Source organism: Rhinoraja longicauda, unplaced genomic scaffold (genome assembly GCF_053455715.1).
Source record: "Rhinoraja longicauda isolate Sanriku21f unplaced genomic scaffold, sRhiLon1.1 Scf000236, whole genome shotgun sequence".
NCBI classification, from domain to species: domain Eukaryota; kingdom Metazoa; phylum Chordata; class Chondrichthyes; order Rajiformes; family Arhynchobatidae; genus Rhinoraja; species Rhinoraja longicauda.
Genome location: NW_027601454.1, coordinates 40,976 through 51,976, shown reverse-complemented (window position 1 = coordinate 51,976; position 11,001 = coordinate 40,976). Strand labels below are relative to the sequence as shown.

Sequence of the window (11,001 nt, the reverse complement as noted above, 5' to 3'; positions counted from 1 at the left end):
CCCCTTTGCACTGGTTATCTCCCCTCTCCACGTCAGTCCTGATGCAGGGTTTTGACACAAATCGTCGACAACTCTTTTCTCCCCAAAGATACTGAACTGTTTAACTTGTAATGTTTGACCTGTTATGTGTCTAATAACAAAATTGCCTGCTATGTAAATTTCCCCGGTGTGGGACGAATAAAGGAATATATTCAGAAAATATTCCTTCAGTTTAGTTTAGAGATACAGCGCAGAAACAGGCCCTTCGGCCCACCGAGTCCGTGCCGACCAGCGATCACCTGAGATTATCCCACGCACTAGGGACAATTTACAATCTTTACCAAAGGCAAATAACCTACAAACCTGTACGTCTTTGGAATGTGGGAGGAAACCGGAGATCCCGGTAAAAACCCATGCGGTCATGTGGAGAACGTACAAACTCCATACAGACAGCACCCAAAGTCAAGATCAAACCTGGGCCTCTAGTGCTGTAAGGTGACAACTCCACCGCGACATCGAAACATTTGGTTGAAATTTGGCCATCAATGTTTTTAACATCTCCCAGTAGGTTGGATCCCTTGTCGTTCACAAGAATGCTGCCACCTCTGTGGTTTAACGGCACCAGTCACACCCCCAGTAATGGTCTTGAGCCATTCTATGAGTTTCCCATCTTGAGCAAAGTGGAATTAGAAAGTGAAACCAACACTCTTGGAAATTAAAGTTATACTATACTATAGCAGACAAGTTACCTTAATTCACAATACAATATCTGTCAGAAGGAACTGCAGATGCTGGTTTACACCAAAGATAGTCACAAAATACTGGAGTAACTCAGTGGGTCAGGCAGCATCTCTAAAGAAAAGGAATAGATGACATTTTGGCTTGAAATCTTTCTTCAGACTCAAGACTCTGAAGAAGGGTCTCGACCAGAAATGTCATCTCTTCCTTTTCTCCAGAGAAGCTGCCTGACCCACTGAGTTACTCCAGCATTTTGTGGCTATCTTCGCAATGCTATATCTCCTGACTTACTGGAGAAACTTTACAAGAATTATACTTTTTTAAACTTTTCAATAGTTTATTATAACTGAGTTTATCTTTCTTAGCCGCATATATTTAAACAAGAAATAGGAATTTTATGAGGATATGTAACCATTTTAGTTCTATATTTACAGCTGTCATTTCCAGCATATGTTGTAATGATGTTTATGTTTAGTCATAATAACCATTTCACGTTCAAACTTGCTATAACTTTGAAACAATTATTTTTGTAACCGACCTTATTCCGATCTAAAGAGATCAGAGCTGAAAACCTGCAGAATGGTGGTTGGTTCTGACACTAGTTTACCACTGATCTCATCACCTCAGAATCCCCTCACCACCCAGGGATCTCTCTCCTGCCTTCACCACCCAAGCACCCCCACTCCTTTGGGCCCCATATCTGACAAGGCATGTGCTGGCTCTGGAGAGGGTCCAGAAGAGGTTTACAAGATGATTTAGTGGGTTAGCATATGATGAGCGTTTGACAGTACTGGGCCTCTACTCGTTGGAGTTTAGAAGGTTGAGGTGGGACCTCATTGAAACTTACAAAACAATGAAGGGCATAGGTCGAGTAAATGTGGAGAGGATGTTTCCACAGGTGGGAGAGTCCAGGACCAGAGGTCACAGCCTCAGAATTAAAGGGCGCTCTTTTAGAAAGGAGGTGAGGAGGAACTTCTTTAGTCAGAGGGTAGTTAATCTGTGGAACTCATTGCCACAGAGGGCTGTGGAGGCCATCAGTGGACATTTTAAGGCAGTGATAGCCATATTCTTGGGTGTGAAGATTCATTGACATTTAATATCTGGATTTAAAACATAAACATTAGAATGTTAGTCGAGTGAAATAGAATATGATCAGGCAGCTTGTAAAATAAATGAGATTGATCCTCGTTACTGGACGTTTAATGTAGAATATGCATGAACTTTGCAACCAATCTTGCTTTGTGTATGGAGCTTATTTTGTAATTGCAATAAAATGTATATACTATATATTCCATTGGGTTTTTTGTACTGTATCAAATATAAATAACAGACGGAGGCCATTTGGCCTATCATGTTTTTACTAGCTCTTAAAAACAATCCCATGTATCCCAATTCCCCCACTCATTTCCCTGCAATCTATTCTCTTACAAAAGATCTCCACCCATTTTCTCCTTCCACTCACCTTCCGAGAGGCAATTTACAATGGATGATAAACACACCAACCTGCACAGCTCTGGGATGTGGGAGGAAACCAGAGTACCCTACAGGCACAGGTGGAACGTGCAAACTCCACACAAAGAGCATGAGAGGACAGGATTAACCCTGGGCCAGTGGAACTATGAGGTGGTAGCATTATCTGCTGATCCACTGTGCCACCGATTTGTTTACATGTAGTAATAGCACTTATAGTGAGGCAGTGCTCAGGGAGATAAGTAGAATTCTAAAGTGTGTCACGCGGTGCGTTTCCTTTGTGTCTTGTAACAGATGAAACTTCAAGGAAAATAATGGCATAGGTGGCCCATCAAATAAGAGGTCCTAGTCCATTTACAGTAGATATGTAGGACATTTGTATGACATATTAAAGAATGGAGCAGGATACGGTTCAGTTGGAAGATACATAGAGGTTTTGAACGTCTATTTCAAAATAAAAATATTGATTGATCTCCGAATTCGGGAACATACTGGCAATATAGAGGTGAAGAGAGATGGGTCGCTGAGGTGATACATATGTAGATAGTCAGCAGCAAAGCTGCAACAATAGGAGCACCTGCACTTCATGAACACAGAGAGGTGCAGATTCTGGCTATCTGTGCCTCATAATGTTATATTCCTCCATTCGGTCACAAACTCCAGTGTGCCAGAGAAAACAACCCAATATGTCCAAACTCTTCCTTCAAGATACTGCATGGAAATGGGTTCTTTGGCCCAACAATCCCACATCAACCATCGATCACCCGTTCACTCTAGTTCCATGTTATCCCACTTTCCCATCCACTCCCTACCCTTTAGGGACAATTTGACAGAGACCAAGTAACCAACAAACCCACAGAGCTCTGGGATGTGCGAGGAAATCATGGAGAAATCCATGTGGTCACTGGGAGAATGCACAAATTTCACCCAGACAGTGCCCAGGGGCAGGATCGAACCCTGGTCTCTGGCGCTGCGAGGCAGTGGCTCTACCAGCTGTGCCACTGTGCCAGTTCATCCTCTGGTTTGCTGCCTCACCCCTGCAGTTATAGGCTACAACCAGAATGCGGCTTCTACACATTCTTCAGTCAACACTGCTCTAAAGTTAACGGGTCACCATGCACTCCACATTGGTCGTACTCCACATTAATATACAGATACTACATGTTTTCCTTTATTATACTGAAGACATTTGATAGTTATACGCTGAGCTAATACATGATTTGATATTTTGTTGAGATACAAGTCAATGATTGTAACGATCAACATACGAGAAACAATTCTAGTTGAGCTAATATATAGTTCAAACATGACGCCATTTGGAGACACTGATGCCAGCTGGTGCCACCTCTGGAACATCCTGATGCCTAGTGGTCTGGCCTCTGCTCTCTCTGTTTGGACACCCACAAATGTACAATCCCTGATGCTACCTAGGAGCTACCCTCGAGAGCAAAAGCTTGCCCCTTTTCCGGGGTTATGTCCATGCCTGGGTGTCCCTTGGGAAGGAACACGCGATGTCCATGGGCACCATGGAGTGGTTCCGGGACCGCTGGGCACCATGGCAGAGTGACTGCATCCTGGATCAGGATTGTAATTATAGTCATTTCATGTTTAATAGTAATAATACTTGCCATTTTTTTGTATTATGTTGGTGGGTGTTTTGCTATTGTTTGTTGTGTAAATATTATTGTAAATAATTGAGTTTTGTAAAAAGATGAGCAGACAGGGGTTTCAGTGCAGGGTGGACATTCATCTGATTGGATAGAAATTGCAAAAGGAGGTGGCGCCAGTAATGGCTGCCTCACCAACAGTCTGTGTCTTTTCCTTCTTTGTGTTTTAATTGTTTGTGTTAAATGTATGTTTTTAGTGTTCTTTAGCTTGTTTTATGTATGTGGAGGGGGGGGGGGGGGGGTTTGGGGGAAACGTTTTCTAATCTCTTACCTTGACGGAGACGCGATTTTTTCCCGTATCGTATCTCCATCCACACTGCGGCCTAACATCGAGGAGTTGGTGGCCTTTGCTGGAAATCGATTTAGCTCCATCAAGGGGACCTGCAGACTGATGTAACATCACGGAGCCCGCAGTCTCGCATCAGAGACCGACTTCGGGAACTCCAAGCTGCGGAAGTTTAGACTGCTCCGACGTGGGAGTTTCAATCGCCCCGGCGCAGGGGCTTCAAGTGCCGGCTGCAGGAGCTTCGGCCGCCCTGATGGATGGTTCGACTGCCCCAACCGCAGGAGAATAAAGAGGAAGAAGACTGGACTTGTTGCGTTGAACATTACCAATGGGCGCATAAAAACCCCAATTCACTCAATCTCCTTATCTGTCGATAGTCAATAGTCGTTTATTTGTCACATACACATAAATGTGTAGTGGAATGAAACATTACCCGCAATTCAACAATAAGACCAATAAGAATAATCAATAAAAATGCAATAACACACACAATCATAAACTAACACCAAACAAAAGAAACATCCATCACAGTGAGTCTCCTCCAGTCCCTCCTCACTGTGATGGAAGGCCAGAATGTCTTTTTCTATTCCCTGCCATCTTCTCCCGCGGTCAGGCTGTTGAAGTTGCCACGTCGGGGCCGTCGGGGCTCCCGACATTCAAACCCCCACCGGGTGGTGAAAGGTCCGCGGCGGGCCGACCCAAGCCCAGCGATTCGGGGCGGGCGAAGATGCTGCCGCTGCGCCACCAGATAGATCCTCAAACGGGAAGATTGGACTTTTTTGCCTTCCATCACAGTGAGGAATGTGGGGAATCTGCTGTGGAGGATGTTTATGTATTTTGTCTGGTTGCTTTTTTTTTGTATGGCTGGATGGTAATTCGCATATCACTGTACCTTAATTGGCACATGTGACAATAAAACACTTTTGAAACCTTTCCTTGCTGAGTCTTCAGTGTGTTTCTAAAATCTCAGTCATGAACAGAGAAAGCTGGGCCCAATTTTTTGTCTGAAGGGTCTTAACGCAAAACGTCACCAATTCCTTCTCTCCAGTGATGCTGCCTGTCCCGCTGAGTTACTCTAGCATTTTGTGTCTATTCATTTTAAACCAGCATCTACAGTTCCCTCCTACCCAATTTCCATGCTCAATGGGTGACCTACAGCTCTTGGCAACACGAGGTGATGGAAACCTATTATAGAAACAAAATACTGGAGTAATTCAGCAGGTCAGGCAGCATCTCTGGAGAAAAGGAATAGGTGATGTTTCAGGTGACATCCCACTCTTTAGTTTAGACATGTAGGGGGAAATAGGCCCTTCAGCCCACTCAGTCCGTGCTGACCAGCGATCCCCATACACTAACACTATCCTACACACTAGGGACAAGTTACAATTTTTACCAAAGCCAATTAACCTACAAACCTGTACGTCCTTGGAATGTGGGAGGAAACGGGAGCACCTGGGGAATACCTACGCAGTCAAGGGGAGAATGCACAAACTCCGTACAGACAGCACCTGTAGACAGGAACGAACCCGGACCTCTGGCACCGTGAGGCTCTACCACTCTACTGCTGTGCCACCGTGCTGCCCTGCCTCTTCATCAAGTGGTGCCAGGGAATTCATTGCCTTCTTCTAAAAGGCAAGATAAGGTATCAATTCAATGTCGCATCCAACAGATAGTTAGCAGGTGCAGCAGGGTGCTGCGTGGAGGGTTAGCCTGAAACCCACAGTCTCATGAACCAGAGGGGTTTGTATGAGCAAGCAAGCCATAACACAACGTCCGTCTTGCACATCAATCTGCAATAGCTTACAGGCAACAGATCGTGTAGGAGCCTGGGTAAGACTAAGGTAGTAGACTGGTCTTGCAATCCCGATCGATGAGCGTGTTGTACCTCCAACGCGTCAAGTTTACAATTAATTCTGAAAAGCAATACAAGACTTTAATCCAAGGTAGGAAAAGGGATTCTGCAGATTGGAAATAAATGAGGGGATTCAGGAAATCCATTAATGCACCAGCATTAACTCCATAACTCCTCCCACAGGTACTCCTTCTCGATCTGCTTCAGGCCCTGCACCAACTGGGCTCGGGTGGCATTCTGTCCTTGCAGCTGTTTCCATTTGCAGAGCATCTGGTAGACCGTCTCAAGCAAGCCTTCATTGTGGTGATCGTATTTGATGATGTCGATCTCATTGTCGGTCAACCCCAAGTATCTGGCCAGTGCTTTCCAGTCTTTATTGATCGACTTGGCCAATTTCATACATTCATTTGAAGTAACCACCAAGAGAGGATCTGCAATCAGAAGAAGAATTTCTTTATTGTCATTGTAGTGGTGCACAAAATAAAAAATTACAATAAAATAACAGTAAAAGAGTGAGAAAAATAAATACTGTTCATACACTCGCATGCACACACTGTGACACAAACACACAGATTCACACACGCATACACATTATACCTACGTACACATACATATTATACCTACGTACGCACTCACTCATCAGAATATAACATATTGCACCTTGTCAGAACATATGATAGTGCACAGAATAGTATTATAAAAATAAATATTATAAATGAATATATCAGTATCGTACAGTATAAATATTGTCTATGGGGGTGTGCTTTCAGTGTAGAGTTCCGTGTGGTGATGGCCTTTGGGTAGAAACTGCTTGTTAGTCTTGTGGTGTGCACTTTGATGGACCTGTAGCGCTTTCCTGAGGGCAGATGGGCAAACAAGTGATGGGTGGGGTGGGGTGAGATGGGTCCTTTAGGATGCAGGATGCCTTCCACAGGCAACGGGAGCTATAGATGTCTTCCAGGGCAGGCAGACGTGTGTTGGCAATCTTCTGGGCTGCGTTGATGACTCGCTGTGGAGCCTTCTTGTCAGCCGCTGAACTGTTGCTCTGCCACACCAGGGTCCCATGTGGCAGTACACTCTCAATGGAGCAGCTGATGTGGCAGGTTGACTTTCCCGAGTGTTCTTAGGAAGTGAAGCCGCTGTTGTGCCTTCTTAACCAGAGAGTTTATGTTGGTTGACCACGTGAGATCTTCTGAGATGTGGGTGCCCAGGAACCTGCAACTGGAGACTCTATCCACTCTTTCTTCATTTAAGTGCAGTGGGGCATGGTCACCCTGCTTCTTCCTGAAGTCGATGTTGAGCTCTTTTGTTTTTTTGGTGTAGTGCCGTTGTTTTCCGAGCACCAGCCTGTTAGCCTCTGTACCTCCTCCCTGTAAGCTGACTCATCTCCCTCAACGATCAGCCCTGCCACTGTCGTGTCGTCTGCAAATTTAATGATTGTGTTGGTGTTGCGGGTTGGTATACAGTATACAGTCATAGGTATAGAGAGAGTAGAGGAGGGGGTTCAGCCGAGCCTTGTGGAGCCCCTGTGCCGAGTGGCAGAGTGGGAAAGTGGTGGGGGCCATCCTGACTGACTGCGGCCGGTCTGATTGGAAGTCCTTTATCCAAAGGCAGATGTTGTGTTGGAAGCCTAGGACGGACAGCTTGGAGACCAGTCTGCTGGGTCCGATTGTATTAAATGCAGAGCTGGAATCAACAAACAGCAGCCGTGCACATGCGCCCCGTTGATCTAGGTGGAGCGATACAGTATGGAGGGCAGTGGCAATGGCGGGATCTGTTGACTCTGTGTGCATATTGGTGTGGATCCAGGGTGGGTGGGAGAGCAGCCTTGATGTGCTTAAGGATCAGTCACTTCATGATTATTGGTGTTAGTGCAACTGGCCTGTAGTCATTGAGGCAGGTTACGACTGTCTGCTTTAGAACTGGCACTATTGTGGATGTTCTTAGGCACGTGGGGACAATGCGCTGTGCCAGGGATAGATTGAAGATGTTTGTGAACATGTCAGCTAACTCAGCAGCGCAGTCTCTGAGAACCTGTCCTGGAACTCCCTCCAGACCAGCTGTTGACGTTACGGAGTGTGCGTGTGACATCAGCAGTCTGTATGTTGAGTGTCTGGCTGTTGTCAGCTGGAGCTACAGCAGTGGGCATGACAGTCTCTGTTCTCTCCACCTCATGGCGGCCAAAGAAGTGGTTGAGCTGCTCTACCAGCGAGGCACTGCTGCTGGTGGTGTTGTTGTTATTGTAATTGGTGATGTGCCGTATACCTTGCCAGGCACCTCAGGGGTCTGAGTTGTCCAAGTGGCTCTCAATCCTTCACTTGTAGGCCGCTTTGGCGTCTCTGATGCCCCTCTTCAGGTCGGACCTGGCCTCACTATACAGCTGTGTTGCCGGACCAGAAAGCCATGTTGCAGGCTTTTAGCAGGAGTTTGGACGTCTTTGGTCATCCATGGTTTGTTATGGGGAAAGACACGGATGCGTTTTGTGATAGTGACATTGTTTACACAGCTTTTTATGTAAAACAGTACAGTGGAAATGTAGGTGTCAATGTCCTCGTCCTCAAATAATTCCCAGTCAGTGCAGGTAAAGCAGTCCTATAGTTGCTCAGAAGCTCCCTCAGGCCACACTTGTATGCCTCTAGCAGCTGGTTTGATCGTGTTGATAAGAGGTCTGTAACACTGGAGTTAAAAAAAGACAAGGTCAGACTGGCCCAGATGGGGGAGAGATGATGCTTTGTACCCTTGTTTAATGCTGCTATAAACATGATCGAGTGTGTTTTTTCCTGTTATGGGGCACTGCATATGTTGATAAAATTTCGGGACAACAGTCTTTGGTTTTGCTTGGTTGGAATCACCTGCTATTATAAAAACTCCACGAGGATGGGCACGCTGTTGTTTGCTAATGGCAGGTAGCAGATAGCCCAAAGCTGTTGTAGTATGAGCATCTGGTGGTATGTATACAGCTGTGATTATGGCAACCGTGAATTCTCGAGGCAGATAGAATGGGCGACATTTTATTGATAAATATTCCAAGTCCGGAGAGCAGTGGTTACCAATGACAATGACCTTTACATTTGTGCACCAGTTGTTGTTTGTGTATACACAAAGTCCTCCTCCCCTGCTCTTACTGGAGTCTCTGTTCCTGTCATAGTGGTGAGCTGAGCGGCCTCCTAGCCTGACAGCCTTCTCCGAGATCGCTGGGTTGAGCCACATTTCCATAATGATCATAACGCAGCAGTCCTTTACGTTTTCCTGCGTAGATGTGATAAGTTCCAGCTCTTCCATTTTGTTGGCAAGTGATCTTGCATTCGTGATGAAAGGACTTGGCAGTGGAGGTTTGTGTGGGTCTTTTCCTAGCCTAGCATTTATCCCAGCTCGGCAGCCTCGCTTTTGTTTCCTCTCCCTGCATCGTCTTCCGGGTGGGACAGCAATCCAAGGAGACACCGGCAGGCTGACAAACTCTGGCAGAATGTTGTGTTAAAAACACAGCCACTGTGCATTGAACCTATGTTTAGTTGTTGGAGTCAGTTGTATAATATATTAACGTATGCATGCATGTGCCGCCATCTTAAAGAATCAGATACAAAGACCAGAAACATAAACAGAATAAAGGCATTTCAATACATACATTTAAAATGCTTCCAATCTTTTCCCAATGGGGTGGTGCTCTGCGGAAGAGCCATCAATATATTCTTCAATACAATTTGTACTTAAAAAAAAAAAAAAAACAGACTGCGAATTCTAGTTTCCTCAAAAGCCTGGCTGGTCTGACTATGATGATAGATCTTGGACCTGTAACGTTGGTTCCACCTCTCACTGCAGATGCTGCCAGACCTGTTGAGTGGTTTCAGCAGAGACAGAGGAACTGCAGATTCTGGTCTACCAAAAAAGACAAAGTGCTGGAGTAACTCAGCCTATCCAGCAACATCTCTGCAGGTCATGGATTGGTGATGTTATGGGTTAGGACCCTTCTTCGGACTCAATTTTGTGGTATTAGTTTCTGGTTCCGTGTGTTTTGGTGTGATGTTGTAGGGCTTGTCCAGCGTATCATGACTTTGAACAACCTCACACTTACTGAGGAGGCACAGAGTACTTGAAGCCAGAGGGTGAACATGCATTTATTTTAGTTTAATGACACAGCATGGAATTAGGCCCTTCAGCCCACTGGGTCCACACCAATCATCAATCACCCATTCACATTAGTTCTTTGTTATCTCATCCATTTTCTCATCGACTCCGGACACACCAAGGGGGATTTACAGAGGCCAATTAACATACAACGACTGTCTTTGTGATGTGGGAGAAAATGGGAGTACTCAAACAAAACCCAAGTATTCACAGGGAGAATGGGAAACCTCCACAGACAGAACCAGAGGTCAGGATCGAATCTGGGTCTCCAACGCGGTGGGCAAGATGCTCTACCAGCTGTGCCACTGTGCTGCCCTGCAAGTCCACAACTAGACAAGGCCAGACGGGACCAGTTACATTCAGGGTCGAGGTGACCTAACGAACTGAGCCAGTTCTGAGGCCATGACGGCACAATGGTCCCCTTCAGCCCCACAACCTCAGTCCAGATGGGATGGGAGGCTCCTGCTGGGATTGGTTTCACTCTCAAATGCCAGTTACTCACCCTTCACGATTTTCTCTTGGCTGGCATCAATGCACATTTCTAGGAAGAGAGGAAAATGCAGCAATAGTTATTGGCTGGCTGCAACGTAGAGTCCACCTTCTTTCCAACACATTCCCCCCCACCCATCTCCAATCGTGCCCTCCGTCTCCACCTCTCTCCCATCACTACATCTTTCTCCTCCCTCCTCAGGCTAATCCCTCACTCCCAGATGCTTTTCCACCCCAACCTTCCCTCCCTGCACAGGCCCCCTCGCCTCCAACCTCTACTTATCTCCACCATCTTTCTCACTCCCCTCACTCTCCCCACTTTTCCCCAAACCCTCCACTCCCCCTTGAACCCTGTCCCTACTTTCACCACCTTCCCCAGCCCTCTTACATCCTCC

The 11,001-nt window shown here is 46.0% G+C and overlaps 1 protein-coding gene across 1 annotated transcript in view; it reads right to left on the bottom strand.

Moving 5' to 3' along the window:
• Nucleotides 1-4,533: 4,533 nt before the first annotated feature.
• The window catches only part of LOC144590650 (receptor-interacting serine/threonine-protein kinase 1-like), a 28,702-nt gene continuing 22,234 nt past the window's right edge, over nt 4,534-11,001 (bottom strand). The window contains exons 17-18 of the mRNA XM_078395122.1: nt 10,620-10,658; nt 4,534-6,423 (exon numbers count right to left, since the gene is read on the bottom strand). Of these exons, the coding sequence (XP_078251248.1) occupies nt 6,152-6,423; nt 10,620-10,658 (311 nt within the window). The 3' untranslated portion in view covers nt 4,534-6,151. The remainder of the gene's footprint in view (nt 6,424-10,619; nt 10,659-11,001) is intronic.